Here is a 23,215-nt window from a genome sequence, read left to right as displayed (position 1 = left end):
TTGTTAGTGTGGCTACTCTCCATCCATCTGGATATAAATCCCAAACTCTTTATTACTTATTGGATAATAATAATGACTAACAAGTATATATTTCTGTTGTGATACGGGAGCCACCTGCCAGTGGCTGCTGGAGGTCTAACTCAGACCTGTGGAATGGATCTCTGTGAAGGGAGGAGGAGAAGGAGGAGGAGGAGGAGGAGGAGGAGGAGGAGGAGGAGGAGGAGGAGGATTGATGATGATACAAGGAGATTGAGAGGCAGTTGCAGTTCAATGACCTCTTTCTCCTCTTCCCTCTTTTCTCCAATTTATTTCCTTCCCAGTCTCCTTCAAGTGTTATCATTCACAGCTGTGGAGGCTTTCAGAGAACTGGCCTGCCCCTTCATTTACGCATAGTCCTTAACATATTTCTTTAAGGTCTGAAAAATTATTTACAAATATTATGTCGTTTCATTCTCATAATAATCCTGGGAAGGAAATGCTCTTTTTATCCTCCTTTTATAGATGAGGACAGTGAAACTGAGAGATTAAATGGCTTGCCCTGAGATACACACTAAAATCTGAGCTAGGGTTTGAACTTATCCTCCTGATTCCAAGTACAGTGAGCTTCCAAGACGCCCTGATCTAACTGGTTTTCTGGCACTATTGTGACTGAAAAATTTATTGCTTTGTAGTCACCCTGGTAAAGAATCTCTCTAAATTTAGCTGGTCTCCTGGTATTGGGACAAAAGACATCCAATCCATCACTGCCCATAATTGAAGCTTTCAGATTCAGTTGGACTTGCCAGGGCCTGTGCTCTGTTGCCCTAGCCTTTAAGAACGTAGGTTCACCTCCAAGCTATGATGAGGCATTGAAATTTTAGTAGGGGAAAGTGTTTATAAATGTAGGCTGTTATTGCTATTACTATTAACAATTAACATAATGATGCTAATAATAATTCTAACATGACAGCTTCCTCCAAGGGAAAAAAAAGTTAGTTCCCACCTGCAAGCCTTCATTCTAGGCTAGCCTGGCATCCATTTAGCTCTATGATCTTGAGCAATCAACAAATTATTTTTTGTGCCTACTATGTGCTCTGCTGCTGAACTCAGCTGTGGCCCCATTTCCTTTCTGCCCACAACCATGTCTGTTCTGTAATGCTACACAGGGTTGTTATGAGATCAAAAGGGACAATAAATATGAAAACCCTTTGAAAACTCTGAAACTCCATATAAATGGTGGTGGTAGTAGTAGTGGTGTTACATCCATATCAGGGAACATCATATTTAATTTAAAACTTTCCCAAGAGACTAAGGATAGTCTGTGGAGATGGGATGCTCCCTAATACGGATGTGATCCTGGACAGTGTCTATGGAGATGGGAAACCAAAACACTTTCAAAAGCAGAACCACTGATAAGCAACATTAATAGTTCTAAAGTCAAGGATTCTGAGGAAATCTCTAGAGACACAGTTTATCCCACAAAGGGAAGAGGGGGCACACAGAGACGCCTAGATATAAATCGGTTTACCCTTACTTGGGTAGCCACTTCATAGAGATGTGCATATGCAAACTCACACCCTAGCCACAAATCGGAACCCCTAAACTGGAAACTTCTCCTTTAAGAACACTGTACGGTCTTGCAAATAGCAAGGTGATGGATCTTGTTTCTCTTGCCCTCATCCCCACCCAACTACCTTTATATGTATAGGCACATATACATATATATGGATGTATATACATACATACACGTATATATATGATTCACTGTGTGTACACGTAGACCTTGCGTTGCCATCTTCCCCTCCCCCGTTTTGTTTTTATTTTTATTTTTTCATCCTTCTCCTCCTCTGCTCCCTCCACCCTTCTTCCTTCCCTCTTTTCCAGACCTTGCTTTGAAGGTTGGATTGAATGGGAGAGAGTTCGGCTTTCTTTGTCATTTTTCTTCTCCCTCAACGGTGTGCAAGCTCCTTCCGGGTCAACAATAATTATCATCCTTCTAATCACACTCGCGATCCCCAGCACCACAGCAATAAAGGCAGCGGAGGCCGACCACAGCCCCGCAGGTTGCTGGAGGGGTGGAGGAAAGGGGGAGGAGGAGGGGGATCCGGGGGCGGGGAGGGGAGAGTAGAAGAGGAGGGCGGAGGAGGACGAGGAGGAGGAGGAAGAGGAGGAGGGCGAGGAAAAAAGAGGAGCCAGTCTCTGGCCGCGGGAGAGAAGAATGGGAGTAAGGGGCAAAAGAGATCCAAGGAGTGTCACGGCTTCTGGAAAGACTGGGCGCTCCGAGACTCGCTTCTGGGGCTTCTGAATCCCGGAGGGCTTGGCAAGATCGCAGTGAGCTGGCGAGCCTGGGCACGGTAACTGCAGAGATTGGGGCATGGAGAGGAACAGCTCGGGCGGAGCGAAGCTGAGTGCCAGCCACCGCCTGGCAGGGGATGGGCAGCAGCAGACCCTGAAGTCCTGTGCCCTGGGCAGCGCGGGCGGCGGCGGCGGCGGCGGCGGCGGCGGCGCTGGTAGCGCCCCTCGGGGCCAAGTTGGGGCGGCGGTGGATCTCGGGGAGCTTCTCCAGAGAGCCCAGGATTTCAAGAACCAGGGAGCGCAGTGCTACAAGGACAAGAAATTCCGCGAAGCCATCGGCAAATACCACCGGGCGCTTCTGGAGCTCAAGGGATTGCTGCCTGCCCTGGAGGAGCGGGACAAGGACACCCAGGCACCTTCCACCGCCTACGGGGCCAAGCTGGGCCACCTAACCGAGGAGCAGAGCAAGACGGTGGAAGCCGTAGAGATCGACTGTTACAACAGTCTGGCAGGTAAAATGCCGCTTTCCCCATGCTCTCCTAATCTCTCCTTCCCCTTTATTTACTCGAGGCCATGCGCCCCACGCTCTCCTACTTTCCAGTTAATCTTTTGATCATTAGCCATTCTCTTCCACCCTCCGCGCCCCCTTCCTATCTATCCCGAGTCCTCCCACTTTTCCAGTTCATCTTTTGAGTAACCTTTATTGTCAATCGTGTGTGTCCAGGTCTTGGAAACCACCCCCTATGATATGACCACCTCTTTGGAGGACCAAAAATAGGGCTTTGGAGAGGAAGAAATATGACTTTATTTATTTTTTAAATTTTTTCCGACACAGGACGAGGTCAGTTTGATTCTTTTCTATATTCCCTTCCCCCAAATAAATGGGACAGACCGAAAGGGAGACTCGGCACTGTTAATCAAGAGGACAGAGGTCCAAATGAGATAAGAGTCTGGGTCTCTCCTACAGCGTTTACTTCAACCGAATGACTTTTGGGGGAAAGCAGAGGACCAAGGCATGCCATTTATAGATCTGTTGAATTTCCCAGGAATATTGATACTTTCCTTCATTGAACAAGTGCTGCAAGCCTGTCTCCTCCCTCACCAATGAAAATAACCCTAGAATTGAAAGCTGCTGAGTGAAATACCCTTCCATAAAGTTCTATTCCTCGCCTTTACAAGAGCAGGCTGCCACAATATCTACACTGTAGTAGCCAAGTAGATTCTCCAGAGACCACTTTTGCTAAGCTCTTTCCTATTCTTCCTCCTCCTCTGTGTTGTCAGGTGAGGAGGGATACCTCACAAGAACTGGAGATCCGGTCTGGGCTTGCACCATGTGTTCCGTTCTCTCCCCTTAACCCCCCAAATAGAAATCTTCTGCCTCCTATTTTTGGAGCACAGGGCATCAGTTCTGTACACTAGATGCAACCACTATTACCGGGAGGTGGAGTGGGCCCCTAGGATGAGAGGTGATGGTGATGGTGATAGTGATGGTGATGAGTTCCAGAGTTGATTTTAAAGGTTTGTGATCTACATCTAATTCTTCCTTCTGTCCTTTTTTTCATCCTCTGGCCCCCATTCTTTTTTTTAACTTAGGAAGAGGATTTAAAATTACTAGTGGAGGAAGAAGCTAGGTCTTTCTACAGACTGCCTGTTGGAAAGTGGAAGATAGTAGCTTTGAATTGAATTTGCCTATGGTTTCTCATACTCTCCTTTTTGGTACAATCCTGGATGGATTGAGCAATCCTATTTGGGTTAGAGGAAACCATTTTCCTTAACCCTTGAAGGGTTTCCAAAATTAGACATAAATGGTCTTGTGTATGTATTTGTGTATACACTCATGGGTGTGGCTGTGTGGTTGTACTATGTTTGAGGATAGGGGAGTTTGGAAATAAAAGTAAACATTTTCCAGAACTATTCTGTCCTTCTCTAAGTGCAGAACTGTTCCTTTCCCCATGATTCTGTCATGCAGGCTGACCCCCTGCCTCCATGCAATCTTAAGTAGCAGTGCTAGCCAGATGAGTTAGATCCCTGAGAAAGGTTGTATGCTTATTAAACAAAATTAAGAGGACCCATTTTCAAGGTGAAATGTCTAAACCCATCCAAAGATCTGGTTTGTTTCCCTTTATTTCTTATAACACCTTGGCACACATGCTCCCCAATTAATATTTAAAGGATGGGACTGAGGAGGAACTGAGGGAGGAGAAAGCAATTTAAGGTTGGGAAAAAAAAAAAAAACCGTTGGCTTGATAATGCAATGAATTCCCAATGGTAATTGAGTCTTTTCAAAAGTTTCAGTGTTGGTGACCAGCATCTAGGCTCCTCCTCTTCCCCTAGACTTTTGTCTTCATGCCTGGGAGTCACTCTTTCCCTCTTCCCTGTAGCTAGCTGCATCTGTGTAACAGAACCAGAGGCATGTCCTTGGTCAGTTGTAGGCTTTCCATAAGGTGATGCTGAGGCCAGGGCCTGGCACTTTGGTAAGTCACTCTCTACAACTTTGGTGTAGAGTTATGTAGCTAGGTCCGAAGATTAGAGAGAAGTAATGAGATACTGAGACCCTCATATTCTCCTAGCTCCTTCCCTCCTTCCTGAAATATGCCTGGCACCCATCATCCTCTGGATGCAATATCACCCGTGCTCTGCAAGGCCTTGTGCTTCATGAACACCGCTGGGGGGTGGCTGCCACTGTTGCTAGGCAAATCAATGTCTCCTTTAAAAAAATTGAAATGGGGGTTATTTCTCAACATTATTTTCATATATGGAAGAAAAAGGAAAGGAGGCAGAGCAGTGCTCTTAGACTCAGGAATTAAAACAGACTCCTTGGCTTAGAATGTCGAGGAGAAAAGGCAGCTGTGGACAGCTGCATGAGAAATCACCTTGGTCGCTTGGGTAGCATTCATACTGGGACTCTTCCCAGGATGTTGACATGAATTAAGTCTGGAGAGACAGATATAGGTAAAATTCACTTCCACTGCCTCGGGGGCTTTCCCTGGATGATAGGAGGATGATTTTTTTTTAAAACATTCAATAGATGGAAAGAGCTAGAAAGCATAAAAATAAAGAGAAAGAAACATTATTCCAGGGATGGATTTGGCCACTTGTAAGACTTTACTCTCTCCCATTCACCCACAGAAAAAATTGAGAGCCCAAACAATGGCAGAGTCACATAGAAAGATTGTAGTCTGCCTCCAGCTGGGCTGCAGCTACTAGTAACCAGGCAGGTTCGAGGCATCAAAGTCTCTGAAGATTTCCTCTGATCTGCCCTCCCTTTGCCTGGGCTGCGTAAATCCAGAATGGGTGGAGCAATGCAGGGGCTGAGGAGGTAACCCAAACTGGGCCAGAAGTGCCATGGCAATCAGGATGTTGCTAAGGGGGAATCTCTGCTCCAAATAAGAGGTGCGGCATCCAGGAATTTGTGAAGCAGCCCAGGCTGATTGGAGCAGCTTCACTCAGCTCTGGGGACGCCTCACCAAAGAAATAGCAAGGAGGCACTGCCCGAGATGCTAAATCAGGCCAGCCCTGAGTAAGTGAGTGTCTGCTGGGCTGGAGAACGTCAGGCCTTCACGCCACAGTGCACAGGTGAATTGCAAAGTGTAAATGGGTGACCTGTACTGAACTCATCTATTTTTGAAATGATGTTGTGATTTCCCTGGACTTGAAGTGCATTTCTTTTATAGTAATCCCTTCAGGGATAAAGGAGGGAATTTCAATGACTGCCCTGTAATGATAAGAAGAAAATCTTGACAAAAAGCCTCAAGCCCTACACAGGTACCTCTAGGGATCTCTAGGCAATCGAGGCCCCAAAGGAAGTCCATTTCACTACAGATATCAGTGAGTTGTCTCTGACCTTGAGCGAGGCACCTTTTTTACTCTCAGTAGACCCACTGGGAGGCACTTTGATCCAATAGAAAGTGCTGGTTTCTGAATAAAAGGACCTTGATTTGAACCATGCCTCTGTAGCCTGGTGACCTTGGACAAGTCACTTTACCCCTTTATATCAGTTTCTTCATTTAGGGGAATTGATCTCTAAGGTCCCTTATAGCTTCATTGCCATAAATATAGATGATCTTACAGGTAAATGGCCAACCCCTTATTCTTGGCCTGCTGCTGTTACAAAGATGGCTAGGATAAATTCAGGAGCTGGCACAAAACACATTGATTTTTTAAAATGCCTTCAAATGAGGTTTGAGGATCAAATGTCAAGAATATAGAAGGGTAGTCATGGGATTAGAGCATGGAACTAGGAGCCTAAAGCTTCTGTCCCCTGAGTCACTGTATGACCTTGGAGAAATCTTATCACTTACCTTGCCTTTCCTAGGTGTCAAAATCAACTTTTCTCACTGTTGCCACCAATAGAACTGATGATGTTTCGAAGTTTCTGAGGAATGGTGTGAGAATTAACATTGGTCAGGCATTTGTAGAAAAAACACTTGATGAGACGAGATTAGGTGTCAGAAAGAACTTTTTGTCTATAAAGGTAATTAAAAGGGATATATTTCTAAAGGAGACTTCAGAATCTTCCTAGACAAATGGAATGGACATTTTATAGTTTACATGCAAAGTAGCAGACTGCATGACTCATTCCCCCACTCCCCAGTCGCTGGTATATCCAGGAAAGCTTTTATAACTGCAGAACCATCCCAGTGTGGACTACAAAGAATAGGCAACACAAAGCCAGTGCAGGTGAGAGACCAAGAGACCAAATAAGCAAGAACAATAGGTTGTGTTTGCCATTCCTTTCTAAATACCCATAGTCTGTGTATTGACTAGGGGCTGGGGTGGGAGGCAGGACTGTTACAAAGATAGATAAGAGAGGTTCTCTAATATGGAAGTTGCAGTCAAGCAGGGGAAAGAAAACATACATACAGATCAGTGTAATACTAATTAGAATATAAGTGAATGAATGAGAAGAGTATAAAATTCGGTGAAATTAAATCAAAGAGATCATTTCTAGCTTAGGGGATTAGCAAAGCTTCATTTAAAAAAAAATAAAAATAAAAAAATAAAAGTGATATTTGAGCTGGGCCATGAGGGATAAATTGCTAAACTGTTAGGTTAAGAAGGGGGTGGGAGACAGATAAATTAAGAGAAGGCATTCCAGGAGTTAGGAATAATATGATCTAGGCATTAAGACAGAAAAATGTGTCTAGTTTTCAAAGGACAACAGATCGTCCAAATTGGTTGAAATATATGTGAAAGGAGAGACTGTTAGGGAGAATAGAATAAGAAAGATTGTGGGGGCCTTCAGATCTCAGGATGTTGGAAATATTCACACAACGGGAAAGGCTCTAGGTGGTCAGATTACACACACAGATTTGTGGTATTGCATCCCAGAGGTGCCCCATGGTGCCAAACACCATATTTAAAACCAAAAACTTCAATGAGTTATCCTGTCTCCAAATGCCCAGCTGTTAGCTTTGAGTAGGCCGACTTTCCATTTTCATCCAAATAGTTGATAGCATATAATCATAGCCACAGATAGCAATCCCAGCAGCTGCCAAGTCTTAAGGTATGAATGATGATGACATCAGATTTTGAGATTTTCAAGTGGATTTCAATCAGAATAAGGTTACAGAGGAGAAGACAAGCAAATTTTGAGTTTAGGCTGTTCTCATTATTTATTTAATCTCTCAGTCTACAAAACCCCAAAGAATCTATTAGCTGTTGAAAAATATGTTCTTTCACACATATGCACATTCCATATACTCACCTCCTACACATCCTCACCTCCAACCTTACCTCACTCCCACCCCTCAAAAAACTACCTCTTCTGACAAAACCCAGAAGGGATAATTCCCCAGGTTTATCCACCTTGGCCCCAGGGTCTGGGAACCACCTACTATAAGTCTTAGCACTAGGGAGCATCTGATGCTTTCCTTCTTTTCATCTGGGTGCCTCCCATACATCTAGCTACAGGTTTTTTGACCAATAAATCTCTGTTCCTTACGTCAAAGGGGCTCAGAAGATAAGGGGAAAAGGAGAGAGAGGTAGCGGAACTTAAGAGAGGTCACAGCAAATCTTTTTGGCAGTCATAGAGTGATTTTTTTTTGGCGTATTAAGGCCTATGAAACTCAGAACATCAGCTTTCAAGTTCAAATCCTATCTTGGCAGAGGAAAATGGTTAGAAAATGATGAGGAAAGAAGAGATGGTAGCAGAAGAATAAATACTGGAAAGGAAAGGAAAGACATGAGAAGAAAAAAGAAGGGAAAGAATATGATTTGCCTGCTCCAGCATATTTAGTGAAAGTGCAGTTGAGACAACAAAACTAGTCCTCAAGTGCTAAGAACCATCACGTTTTGAAGGGATTTTTAAAAGTGGTACCTTTTTGTGGGTTAATGAGGACCAAAACCAGAGAAAACCCAACAGACTGCTTCCCCAGGGGTAGCTGGCTACTGAGCTGCCCAGATAGAGTCCCCACCCTGCCTCAAGGGGTGGGTGAAGCCACTTGGCTCTTGAACTGGTCTGTCTAGTACAGAGTCCTGTCATCAGATGCTAAATATCTGCTTGGAAGAAAGTTAAATATCCTGTGATCAATTATGGAGCTTAGCAAACCGGATAGCTGGCTGAGGTGAGAACTGATACTTACATCACAGAGCATTGAGACGCAAGGGAATGAGGAAACATCAAAATAGGAAGGTGGCAAAGTGGATAGAATATTGGACCTGGAGTCAGAAAGTCTTAGGTCTGGCAAAGACTCAGAGGTCATCAGAGAAATAAAGTAGGCCTTTTAAAAAAATGCATTTTACCCCATAGGAAGAGAGAGTTTAACTTGAGACATCTGGAGAGGTACATGAGCAGGGAGGTTAAAGGAAAAAGAGGTAAACATGAATTGGGTTCACAGTTACCTGAGAGGGATAGTGATACAAGCCCAGATAAAATACTCAACTTTGCCTGTGGGTGAGGTGATTGTGAGCAGAGATGTCAAACACACCCTTTTGAATGTGGCCCAAAACACTCCCAAAGACTGTCCAAACTAGATTAAAATTGGGAAATGTTTAACAAAAGAAAAATATACAATAAAACTAGGTGGCGCAGTGGATAGAGTGTCTTGTTTGGAATCAAGAAGGCTCTTCCTAAATTCCAGTATCATCTCAGACACTAGCTGTTTGACCCTGGACAAGTCACCCACCCCTATTTGCCTCAGTATCCTCACCTGTAAAATGAACTGGAGAAGGAAATAGCAAACCCCAAATGGGGTCATAAAAAAACTGGGCATGCCTGAAATGACTCAATAACAACAAAAACTCAATTAATAAAATCAATGTTCAGCCTTCCACATGTTCTGCTTAGGGGCCCTTTATTCAATTTAAGTTTGGTACCACCAATATTGAGGGTAGAGCAGGAAGAAGGGAAGAGTCAAAGATCATGCCCTCTGGATCTTCCTGGTTCAGGATGGCTACACCTGGGTATCACACCGCACCCAGTGTGAGTACAGCGTGGGAGGATTCATTCCCACAAAACAGGAATGTGAACCTGTACTTTGGAGATAAGGAAAAAGGTTAGGTGTTTTACAGGATTGAGAGAGACATTGCTCAGGCTTGCCTGATTGGTTTCCCATCTATGATGTCACAGGCAGGCAGGCAGGTAAGCATCAGTTAATTAAGATGCTAGAAATTGCCAGCAAAGTTATTTCCCCCTAAGAAAGATTTCACAAAAGAGTAAACATACTGAAAGAAGAAGGGATCTAGGTGGAGAAGTTCATAGAGCTTTTAAGGCTTGGAGTCAGGAAGACCTGAGCTGGAATTCTACTTCAGATTCTTATGATCTTCAGCACATCACTAAATTTCTCTCAGCCTTAGTTTCCTTTTCTGTAAAAAAGGATAATAAAACTTACTTCTAAAGACTTTTGTAACAGTCTAATGAAATCACATATGTAAAGCTCTTTGCTGACCTGTTTTCTTCAATTTTCTGATCTATAAAATGAGCTAGAGAATAAAATGTCAAACCATTAGCTATGTGACCCTGGCCAAGTCATTTAACCCTGATTACTTTAATTTTCTTATGTGTAAAATGAGTTGGAGATAGAGATGGCCAACCACTTCAGTATCTTTGCCAAGAAAACCCCAAAATGAGATAATAAAGAGTCAGACACAACTGAAATGGCTATACAAATGCTAGCTATTAATATTATTGTTATTACTGTCATCATTTTTAGGGAAGGGGTAAGCCTGTTTAAAGAAAGAGTAAGCTGAAAAAAAAAACTTTTTTGGCCTACCATACTCTAGCATTCAATATATTAATTATTTCTCCAAGTTTCTCTTCATTTGCAAACTTGAAATAAATACTATCTATACCTTTACACAAGACATTGATTAAAAATGTTAAATATCCCAGGAGCCTAGGAGTTGTGATGATTCCTGAGATATTAGGACAAGCAGTGCAGTCCATTGCAAAATAAGAGGTAGATAATTTAGATTATTTACTTTTCATGTTCCCTTATAGGCCTTTTTCCCTTCTTGGTACTTAATTCCCTCTTCTTTTCTAGTAATGTCAAGTTCTGAATCTTTCTTGATCATTTCTTCTACCCAAGTGCCAGTCTGTGACCTAGTTCTTCTGCATCCTTTTCCCAAGTAACAAGGGGTAACAACTAGGCTTATACCCTGCTAATATGTGTTATCCCTTGCAGAATTCCTGAGTTTACTGATAACATACTATAAAATGATGGCATTGGACTAGATAATTTTTAATCAATCCCTTTTCGTTCTAAATCTATGATCTCATGAATTCCTTAGGATTTCGAAAGTGCTACAAATGATATGAATTTAAAGCATTGAATGCACCATTGGGGGGTGGTGGAGATTTTTGGTCAGGTGGGCAAGCCTTCTCTGTAATTAGATCATGTAATTTGTTGTTGGATGGAAGATAAAAAGAGGCAAATTTGGGCTTGCTGTAAGAAGAAGCTTCCTAACAATTAGAGCTCTTCCAAAGGGTAATCAGCTATAATCAGGACATAGTTTGTTGTTCCTCACTGAAAACTCTTCTAGCAGACTTCTTTACTATCTGTATGAGAAATATAGATGGAATATATGGGTAGGACCCTATGCTTCAACCAACTCTGACATTCAGTAAGCATTGCTGGGGCCTGTACGATAAGTATAGTACTTAGACTATATATTATAGGTATAGATACTAATCATTGTATATCAGGGACCAAGGATACAAGAATGAAACAATCCCAGCTCTAAAGGAGCTTACATTCTATTAGAAGGAAATAATATGTAAATATATAGTAATATACAAATTTATACTATAATAATATATAAAGTATATATAAGTAAGACAAAAATGGAATAAAGTGAATATATAGTAAGGACAAAATATGCACAAATTAATTTTCAGGAAACTGGACTAATACAAAAAACAGCTTATAATAAATAGGGATTCTGAAGGGCACAACAGAGCTTTCCATAATGCTTGACACATAGGAGACACTTAATAGATGTTTGTTGACTTAACTTGAGTCAGGAAGAATTTGTGACTCTCTTTTATTTAGTCATTTCCGAAAAGGTCAATTTCATAACCTTATTTGAAATTTTCTATGCAAAAATAATGAAAAGCTTTGCCATTTTCTACTCCAGCTTATTTTCCAGATGAGAAACTGAAGCAAACAGAGTTAGATTTGCCAAAGGTCTCAGAGTCTGAAGTCATATCTGAACTCAGTTCTTCTTGACTTCAGACTTAGCCCTCTATCCATTAAACCACCTTCGCTATGATTCTGTAAGGTAAGAGAATTCCTGGTGTTCCTAGAGGTCGACTTTGAGACCTATGGCTGAAATTTTTGGAATGGAATTTGGAATGGAATGAAGTTGTCATCGTTGTCATGTCTAGAAAAGAAGGCAAAATCAGAATTCAAAAAGCTTTTCTCAGAAGGTTTGTCAGAATATATTGGACTCAACTTTCCAGGTTGAGTGAAGGAGGCAGGAGAGTGAAATTTGGGAGAGAATAAACAAATCTTTTAGGATCCCTTCAAGTTTTAGAATATTGAAGATCAGAGAAGGTGAATGGAGGAATGTCTCAAGTTCAGATGAGTAGTTATGGCGACTAAATATTTTACATACAAAATCAATCAGACTAGTAATGAATAAAGTAATAAGGTGATGTTTTAACACAAAAAGGAATACTCAAGGCTTATAGTGAAATATCCAATTGTTGGACCTTGGGAATGACATGAACAAAGGAAGAACACAACCATGGAGTTTGCCCAATCCTGGGTATAATGTTGTAAGGATAGAGGGTCTTCATGTTCTTTTAGAAAGGAGGCCATCCCCTGGCTTTGACATACTCAATTCTTGTATATTTTTATCATTCCAAGAGGAGTGATGTTGATGAGAGTTGGTCAACGGATAGACAAGTGGCATTTGTCCTCATAGTCACAGAACTTAAGGAAGCCAAAGGCCTTGATTTTAGAGGAAAGAGATAGGTTCTTATTCTGACATGTCTGGTTGGTTTCTCTTCTCTGAAGTCATAGGCAAGGAAACAACGGGAATTAGCTACATGTATCACATAAGAATAGTCTGGAGTCAGGAACATATATATTTTCTCTTTTTAATAGCTTTTTTTCCAAACACAAGAATTTCAACATTCACCCTGGGGAAACCTTGTGTTCCAAATTGTTCTTCCTTCCCTAGCCAGCAAACAATTCAATATAGGCTAAATATGTGCAGTTCTTCCAAACATATTTCCTTATTTGTCATGCTGCACAAGAAAACTCAGATCAAAGGGGAAAAAAACCATGAGAAAGGGAAAAAACCAAGGAAACAAACCAACAACAACTTTAATTTATTATGTTTTAATTTACATTCAGTCTCCATAGATCTCTCTCTGGATGCAGATGGCTCTTTCCATCACAAGTCTATTAGAATTGCCTTGAATCACTTCTTTGTTAAAAAGAGCCAAGTCATCTCAGTTGATCATCACATAATTATATCGTTGCTGTGTACGATGGTTTCTTGATCCTACTCACTTTACCTCAACATCAGTTCATGTAAGTCTTTCCAGGCTTTTCTGAAATCGGCCTGCTCTTCAATTCTTATAAAAAATATTTCATTACCTTCATATACCATGCCTTATTTAGCCATTCCTCTACTAATGGGTATGCACTAAATTTCCAGTTTCTTTCCACTACAAAAAGGACTGCTGCAAACATTTTCACACATGGGTTCTTTTCCCTTTTTTATGATCTCTTTGGGATACAGCCCCAGTAGTGACACTACTGGATCAAAGAGCATACACAGCTTTATAGACTTTAGAGTATAGTCAGGAACCCATCTTCATGAGTTCAAATCTGGCTTCAGAACACTGCCTGTGTGACCATGGGCAAATCATTTAATTCTGTCTGCCTCAGTTTCCTCATCTGTAAAATGAGCTGGAAAAAGGAATGTCAAAGCAGTTTTTTGGCCAAGGAAACCCCAAATAGGGTTATAGAGTCAGACACAAATGAAAAAGTACTAAACAACAACAAATTAAATAGAGAATACAAAAGAATGTGGTAAGGAATTTTCTAGAAAATGAATTAAAAGAAGAGATATACCTGATTTCTAAAACAGGCAACTTGTACAAGTGAACTTTAAAAATCTCAGATGGGTTTTTGGACTGTCATACATTATCCTTGTCATATATCATCCTTGAAAATGTCATCCTCTTGAACTTAAGATAGAGCAGTATTATTGTTACAAGTATTCTCATTGTCTTTAATGAAACTCACCCACAATATAACATCACTTGGAGAGGCAGAAGTTCAGAAAGAAAGAAATTCACTTTATTTTTAAGTTTTAATTTTAACTTTTTAAAATAAATTCCACTGATGCCTTTTTTTAGTTTTAAACATTTCTAAATATGTTCTCTCCCTTCTCCCAATTCCTTTTCCCCTCTTTGTAACAAAGAAAAACAGATAAGTGATCAAACCAACATAATGTTCATATCTGACAGAGTATGCAATTTTTTGCACCTGTAATCCCCCACCTCTCTTCCATAAAGAAATAGATGCATTTCCTCATCTCCTAGGGGATTTATTTTCTATTATTCTACTAATAACCACTAGTTTCAAGAGGGTAAAACTTTGTATTCAGCTCCTCTTGAGTCTCACTTGTGAATTCAACTCCACTGGTCTATTATATCACAATACCTCTCCAGAGATCAGTGTGATAATTACAAATGAAGTCAGAGAGGAAGATGTCTCTTGGGAGCTTTGTTCAAACAGTAGCAGGAGTAGAACAGTCGCATCACTAAAGGCTCCCTGTTTTTGGAGTATTTTATTCCCCTTATCACAATATAAATCCCTTAAGGATAGAGACAATTTTCCTTTGTCTTTATATCTTTGGTTTTTAGCACAGTTCCTTTCTCATAGTAGCTGCTTAATAAATGCTGTTTTATTTTTTTAATGCTCTTTTGGGCCATAGGCTTGGGACAGCTAAGTAGCATAATCCACAGAGTGCCAGACTTGGAGTCAGGAAGACTCATTTTCCTAAGTTAAGATCCAGCCTCAGACACTTACTAGCTGAGTATCCTGAGCGAGTCATTTAACTGTATTTGCCTCAATTTCCTCATCTGTAAAATGAGCTGGAACAGAAATTGACAAATCACTTCATTATTTTTGCCAAGAAAATCCCAAACGGATTCATGAAGAGTCAGACTTGACTGAAATGACTGGAAATGACTGAATAACAATAATTGATAAACTGAATTTCAGCATTATACCAAGGATAATGTTATTATGAACTGATGATAATATTAACAGCTATTTTCTAAGATACAAACTGTCAGAAGCCTCCATTGTCAGGGAATATAAAATCTTAGAACTAAAAGGGATTTTCAACCTCTACCTCATATAGGAATCATTTCTCTGGCATCCCTGAAAAGGGACCATTTACTCTCTGTTTAAACTCTTTCCCTAAGAGGGAACTCACAAGAGAATCTGCCCATTCCTTTTCTGGGCAGCCCCGATTTTTACAAAGTTCTTCCTTAAATTGAGCTGAAATCTGACTCCCTCTATATCCCCTTCAGTGGACCTCATTCTTCCCTCTAGGGCCATATAGAATAAAGCTAATCCCTCTTCCAGATGTAGCTCTTTGAAAATGGCTCTCACATGCCAATTAAATCATCTTATTTTTAGGTGCAACAGCCATTGCTCCTCTGACTGTTCTTCAAATCACATGATTTAATATTCTCCTTCAACCTGATCTCCTTTCTCTGGATGTATTCCATTTTATCAGTATCCTTCTTAAGAGTGTAGTGCCCAGAACAGATGCGGTCTGACCGATGTGGAGAACAATAGAATTGTGATTGCCTCTTATCTCCTTACTCTAAATCCTATTGTTGTTTTTTTTTCATTCATGTCTAACTTCATGACTCCATTTGGGATTTTCTTGGCAAAGATATTAGAGTAGTCAGCATGTCTTTTTCCAGCTCATTTTACAGATGAGGAAACTGAGGCAGACAAGGTTAAGGGACTTGGCTATGAAGTATCTAAGCCCAGATTTGAACTTGGGAAGATGAGTCTTCTTGATTCCAAGCCCAATCCTCTGTACATTGTACCACCTAAAAACCCTGTGCTCTAAACATTATTTTTCTATCAATGTAGCATAAGTTAACATATAATTTTTTGTTGTGGTTATGTGTCACTTTCTCAGATTGTTGACATAAAAACAAAAATCTTTCACATAAGCATTTTTACATAGACTATTATTAGCCATATCTCCCCTATCTGTATTTATACAATTAATTGAGGATTTTTTTAGCCTATGTAAGACTTTATCTTTCTTCCTTTTAACTTCATCTTGTTGTTTTCAGCCTTTGGTCCCTGAACTCTGTAGTCCATTGCATTACCTCTACCTATATCTTATTTGGTATTGCCTTTCTTGTTGGCTCTCAGTCTGAACTCCATCTTTCTATAGAGTTTAGGAGCTTTGATTTCAAAGGGCAAAGCCCACTGTAAAGTAGAGACTTAGATTAAGGAGGCAGAAAATTTCCTGAAGTATTCAAATGAGAGGCTATCATTCTTAAGAAAACTTCCAGCCAGAGACTGATGGATCTCTTGAATTCAGGAATTCTGAGCTGCAATGAGCTATGTTGATCAGATATCTCTATTAAGGGACCACCAAGTTGCTTAAGGAAGAGGCACACTGTCCTAAACAAAATAGATCAGAATTCCCATGCCAATCAGTTAGTGGGACAGGCTAGTGATTAGCTTTTGTACTTCCAGCCTGCTGTGAGATAGGAGACCTAGTATTTAAAAAACAAACAAAATCCTTTGTTTTTAAGGACAGCAGCTATCTAGAATAGGCGAGTTAAAACTCATTAGCACTAGGAAATATCAAAGGAGTGGTCCATAGGATTCAGATAAAGGTGTTTTCCCCCAACATTTAACTACTGATCAAATAGGCATTAACAACAGACCTCAAAGGTCTTAGAAATCCTTCCATTGTAACTATATAATTATATAACACTTTGGACTAAAAGTAGATCTCAAAACAATTCTGTCTAGCTTAGCCTACCTTGTGAGACATGTTCTTTTCATTATCAGGAATCACAGATGAACTGGGGTTCAAAAATGAGAAAATAATCTGCCTATGGTCTTATAGCAAGTCTGGCAAAGCTGGATGGATATATGGAGAAACTAATTGTATGGACTTTTAGCTCATTTCTTAACTTAGCCCTCATGCTATTTCTTTTTGATCTGGCTCATTTTGTTTTTTATAAAGTTTTTTTTTTTTGTATTTTCAAAACACATTCATAGTCTTCAACATCCACCCTTGCAAGACCTTGTATTCCAAATTTTTTTCTCCTCCCTTTCTCCCCGCCTTCCCTAGACAGCAAGTAATCCAATGTATGTTGAACATGTGTAGTTCTTCTATATTTGTTTCCACAATTATTCATCACAGGAAAAATCAGATCAAAAAGGGAAAAAATGAGAAAAAAACAAAAGGCAAGCAAACAACAACAAAAAAGTGACAATGCTATGTTGTGATACATACTCAGTCCCCACAGTCCTTTCTCTAGATGCAAATTGCTGTCTCTATCACAAGATTATCGGAACTGGCCTGAATCTCCTCAATGTTGAAAAGAGCCATGTCTATCAAAATCTATCATTATATAAACTTCTTGTTTCTGTGAACAATGTTCTACTCAAGATTTGGATCATTTTAATATTGACATCTATCTCACTTCAAACACAGGAGGTGTTTTATACATGATAAATTGAATTGAATTTTACCTGTGCTGTTGAGCTACCTGTTCTGATGAATTTGTTATGGAGTTTTCATCATATGATTCCCCACATTCTGTATTTATTAGGCAACAAGTGATGATCCGAGGTCTATTTGGTGCCAGTGATAAACAGTTTCACTTTGTAAACAGTTAAATGTCCATATGAGAATTGAATTCATAACCTTGTTCTCAGTTAAATGCCATTCTGTAAATGACTGACCCAACAGGTTGAGACAAGCTTGAAGTGCTGTTCATAAGTAAATATGCAATATAATTCTCGGGACTCAAACAGTAAGAATCTGTAGTAGGTCATATAAATACCAATGTGACAAGGAGAAAACAGAAAGATCTTCTGGTAGTAAATGTCAAAGGTTCTCTGACTCAGAAGACAGAACTCTTCTCATTGTTCCACGCTCTCCTGGTCACCACTCAACTGTTTGGGTCATTAACATCTACAAAGGCCTTTCCCTGTAAGAGGGAAAAAAATCATGGAGCTGGACTTGGGAGTAAGTTCACTGCAGCCCTTGAGGACCAGGGGAAGCCACTGTCTCTCCCTTGTCTCTTTACATCTTTCAAGTCATAGAATATGACTTGGTGAAATAGATAAGAGGGGAAAAGGAAGGAAAGAAACAAGCATTTATTAAGTGTTTATTGTATGCTAGGAGCATCTAAGTGGATGTCCTGGAGTCAAGAAGACTCATCTTCATAAGTTCAAATCTGGCCTCAGACACTTCCTAGCTGAGTGACCCTAACCCAGTCATTTAGCCTCAGTTTCCTCATCTGTAAAATGGGCTGGAGAAGAAAAATAGCAAAACACTCCAGTATCTTTACCAAGAAAACCCCAAGTGGGATCATAAAGAGTCAGACAAGATTGAAAAACCACTCAAAACAACAATGTTATATGCTAAGCTACTGTCCCTAGTGCTTGACAAATATGAATTCATTTGATATTCACAATAACCCTCTGAGGTAGGTGCTATTATTATTTCAATATTTCAGTTGAGGATCTTGAGGCAAACAGGTTAAAACACTTGACCAAGATCACACAGCTAGAACATGTCTGAGGCTGAATTTGAACTCAGTTCTTTCTGACTCCATTGTTCTCTCTATTGGGAACCAGGTTCTTCATCTGTAAAATGAAAGATTTGAGGAAATGGGAAAGGAATGGTGTGTTCTAATGGAAAGAGTTTTGAACTGGGAGGCAGGGAATACTGGGGTTCAAGTCCCACATTAACTAATTATCAAATAAATTGCTTTCCTTTTAGACCACTGCACAGACAGATTCTGTTCATCTGCTTTGGAGGCCTGATCAAAGCTTGATTCTAGAGACCTAAGTGCTGAGCTCCACTCATTTCCTGCATATTTTCCCGATCCCCCATCCCTCAGTGCTTAGTCTTCCTTCCCATCCTTACACTAGGCTTCCAAAAGCCAAGGACTATGGGAATGCGAAATTTGCCAAATTGACAAGCCAGGGTCCACTCACAAATAAATCTTTTGTCCGTATTTAAGAGCAGCTAGGCCCCCTCTCTCACAGTCATAACATGGCTTCATCAACTCCTTGACAGCCAGGACCAATGCATACAAGTGGTATCCAGAGCAATAGTGCCATTGTGCTTCAGGAGAGTAGACAGACTTCATAGTAACAATAGTAGCCATTATTGTTCCACTTTCCAGGTTACAAATACAATGATTATATACATTGTCTCATTCAATGCTCCCAACAACCCTCTAGGGGATAGAAAGTTTAATATTCATTATCATTAGCATTTTACAGATGGAGAAACTGAGGCTTGGAGGCATTAACTGATGTTGCCAAAGAATGAGTACATTTAAAAAGTCTCCTTAATGCTTCAGGAGACCCCCAAACATCTGAGAAATGCTACCAATAAATAGGAAACTAAATGCCCATCTTTCAGAAGCTATCTAGAGATGAGTGAGGAGAAAGACCTAGAGATGACGATTAGATTGAGCAATTTAAAAAATCCTTTTAAGATTACACTTGTAGTGAGTGATGAGGTCAGAAATCTTGATTATGAAGCCTTGAGAAATGGATGATAAGAATATAAATGCAGCAAAAGTAGATTCTTATTCTAGGAACCTGACAGTGAAAAAAGGAGGAAAGAGTGAATGGAAGTTTTTTGAGGATGGGGGAGAGGATGTCCAACCTTGAGGACAGAAAACAGGTTTTGAACAGCCTGCTTAGAGTTTGAAAGAATTGATTAGGGAGGAATCAAAGTATCAACTATGCAACTCCAAGGACCCAGTTGAGATTAGATAATATGAAGTAGGAGTGGATTTAGTTGTCATGTTGTGGGCAACATTAGGCAGCATGGGAACATAAGTGAAGAAGGCGGATGGTCAGTGCGGCTGGAAGATTAAGGACTGGAAGAGTATGAATGGCCTTTTAAAAAAAAGCCAAGAAATTCAAGCAAGACATAGAATTGAATAAGTTAGCTACTGGGAGGAAAGGAAGACCAAGTGGAGGTAAATAGAGTAGGAGAACAGTGAACAATGAAGAGACCAGAAATTGTAGTGATGTTAAAACTTAGGAGTGAGGTAGAGAGAGCTAGAAGGGTAAGAGATAAGGAAAGGGAAGAATTTCAGAGCCCAAGATCCAGGTTTGGGGAGTGAAGAGATTTAAAGTTGTAGTTTAAAGAAGTCATGATAATTGAGCAAGTTGCTAGATGGGGACACCTGTGCCCTTTGATGATTAAATGAAGGGAGAGATATGAAGAGGCAAGGGAGAGTCAATAGCTATCTCAAGAATGTCTTATCTCCAAATAACAGAGGTGAGAGATGGAGGCTGCAGAGAGCTCCGAACCACTAACTACTTAGTGATCTGGTTCCCAGGGGCTGCAGTGAACTGACTCACAGGGCCAGCTTCATGGTTTTTGTCTCCTTAGAGAGCAGGACTGTAGACTGAGGAGCAAAGGAGCTTTTGAAGATGTTAATGGTCTGAACCTTTGATGGTGACCAGGAGAGTAAAAGGTTCTGTTTCTAGAGTCAAAACTCATGAGTTTATATTCAACCTTTGACATTTACTATCAGTGGAACATGAAGTAAGCAACCCTGTCTATGCTTCCCCTTTCTCATCTGGAAAGTGAGGGAGTTAGACAAGATGAGTTCTTGATTTTTTGTGTCTTGATCTATGGCAGTCTGGTGAAACTTTGGAACTCATCTCAATATTATGCTTTATAATTTTAAAAATACATAGGATTACTAAGGAAACTAATTTTATTTAAAGTTTTATGTATATATATATATATATATATGAAATATCACATATTTATATACTAATATTTTATTTACATGCATTTATATATGTATGTATACATACATACACATGCACACACACACACATATATGTGTGTGTATATATATATATATATATATATATATATTTTTTTTTTTTTTTTTTTTAATTCCCAGACCCCACTCCAGGTTAAAAACAGCTGAGCTCTATGACCTCTGAGGTCCTTTATGGCTCTACATTCCTAATCCTCTTGTCTCACATTTTTGTGGTTAAATCTTATCCCATATTAGATTAGGAGTTTCTAAGGGCAAAGCCTAGGTCATTTTGTATTTTCACATCTAGGGTGCCTGACATGGTGCCTGTGTATACATTTGTTTCATAATTGTATCCTTAGCACCTAGTCCAGTGCCTGGGAAAGAGTAGGCACTTAATAAATGCCTGTTGATTGATTGTGCTTCATAACATTAAATTACATTGAATTGGGAGATCAAGAGAAAATTGGAGGAGTAGGCTGACAGCCACAACTTAATAAAACAGTTTCCCCTTTATTTGATTAAACTTCTCTTGGTGTAGACCAACCAAATAAATACAGCAGTGAGCACTCAGGAAAACAGATTCTCTTTCTCTTCTCTCTCTCTCTCTCTCTCTCTCTCTCTCTCTCTCTCTCTCTCTCTCTCTCTCTCTCTCTCTCTCTCTCTCACACACACACACACACACACACACACACACACACACACACTGCCATGAGGAAGAAATCATCTAAAGCCAAGCGTCTTTTAAATTTTTTATTGATATTGTTTGTTTTTAACATCAACAGAATTTCTCCTGGTATCTCTTTCCTCCTTCTCCCTTCCCAGAGTGTCATCTCACATAATAAATATTTTTAAGAAAAAGAAGAGAGAAAAAATCAACAGAATTATTCAATACAGTGAAAAAGTCTGAAAATAAATTCAATGATCCACACCTGTGGTCCTTCTACTTCTGAAAATGAGTGGGCTGAGCATATCTTCTCATCCCTTCTTTTATTGTTCCATCATATCTGACTCTTCATGACTACATTTGGGGTTGTCTTGGCAAAGATACTGGATGTTTCCTTCTCTAACTCATTTTACAGATGAAGAAACTGAGGCAAATCAGATTAAATGACTTGCCCCAGGGTAACCCAACTAATAAGTATCAGAGGTTGGATTTGAATTTAAGTCATTCTCACTAAAGACTTGCTCTATCCACTACACCACCTGGCAGGTGACGGGACAGCTTTGGGGCCAGTAAAAACAGTTTCTTTATCTGAGAGCTGTGAATTTAAATAGGAGGAAAAATCAAATCTTTATTTTCACTAACCTCTAATTGAAATTTAACATTTCTTTCAGTTATTTAAGAATATTATTTGCTTTAAACACCAGCTATCTGTGTGACCCCGAGCCAGTCACTTAGCCCTGATTGCCATCTGTGGGAAGAAACCATCATCCTGAGGAGTCCATAGGTTTTACCAGGTCCTCTAAGGGGTCCCTGCCATGCAGTGGATTATAAACCCTGGAACAGATTAGAATTTGGTTCTTTGGGGAGGCTTCTGGAAACAGGTTCTCTGGGCCCTTAAACACTGAAGCCAGATATATTCGTGGAAAGGCTCAAAGTAAAAGACATGAGTTTGTGCTTTTATAAACTGAATTCTGGTCATCTACAGGAGTCACCCTGTGATTTTATCTCATTCTAAGAAATGTTGAACCTATCATTTGGAGCAGAAGGGAAAATCCTGCGCATGGTTCTTAAAAGAAAAAGGAGAAAACAATCAAGTATCAGTTAAGGGCCACACCTTAGCAAGACAGCTGCCACTACATCTGGCACATACTAATCCCTTTTGGGTTCCTTTCATGTACCGAACTGCTGTATTTGGCAAGCAGGAAATCTTCTAGACCCCACAACAGTGCCTTCAAAGGAAATTGAGGGACTGTGAGCATGTTTATCATCATTTTTAGACAAAATTTAGAACAAGAGCTGAGAGTCAGAGGAACCAGTTTCAAATTTGACTACCAGTTGACTCCACATTTCATTTTTCTGATTCAACTTCTTGGAACAAGGTGCCCCAGTCCCCTGGATATCCTGTGGTGTTTCCCTCCTTTCCAGTTTCTTTTGTGTATTTTCTTCTCCCATATTGTAAGCTTCTTGGGGACAGATTGTTTCCTCCCCCCCCCTCTTATTTGTGTTCTTGTGCTTACTTAGTACTTTGCCTACTTCATAGTAGGTGTTTTTGGATTGAATTGAAAACTTTAGTTCTTCCACTTATCACCTGTGAAGTGTTAGGCAAGTTTTTCTTCATTCTTGGGCCTTAGTTTCTCCATTTGTAAAATGAGAGACCTAGACCCAGAAGATCTCCAAGGTCCCTTGGCTTAGCCTTAAATCTTTTCATGGACCCTAAGAACCCCAAGCAATTTGGTGGTAGAACTGAAGGAGACAGATCCTAAATTCTATTTCAGACTTGCTTAAAA

The 23,215-nt window shown here is 40.1% G+C and overlaps 1 protein-coding gene across 1 annotated transcript in view; it reads left to right on the top strand.

The window, feature by feature from the left end:
* Positions 1-2,134: 2,134 nt before the first annotated feature.
* TTC9 (tetratricopeptide repeat domain 9) overlaps positions 2,135-23,215 on the top strand; it is a 57,441-nt gene continuing 36,360 nt past the window's right edge. The window contains exon 1 of the mRNA XM_031952604.1: positions 2,135-2,786. Within this exon, the coding sequence (XP_031808464.1) occupies positions 2,354-2,786 (433 nt within the window). The 5' untranslated portion in view covers positions 2,135-2,353. The remainder of the gene's footprint in view (positions 2,787-23,215) is intronic.

Source organism: Sarcophilus harrisii, chromosome 2 (assembly GCF_902635505.1).
Source record: "Sarcophilus harrisii chromosome 2, mSarHar1.11, whole genome shotgun sequence".
NCBI lineage: Eukaryota > Metazoa > Chordata > Mammalia > Dasyuromorphia > Dasyuridae > Sarcophilus > Sarcophilus harrisii.
Note: the sequence above shows the minus strand (reverse complement) of the source record. Positions and strands in the feature narration are given on the sequence as shown.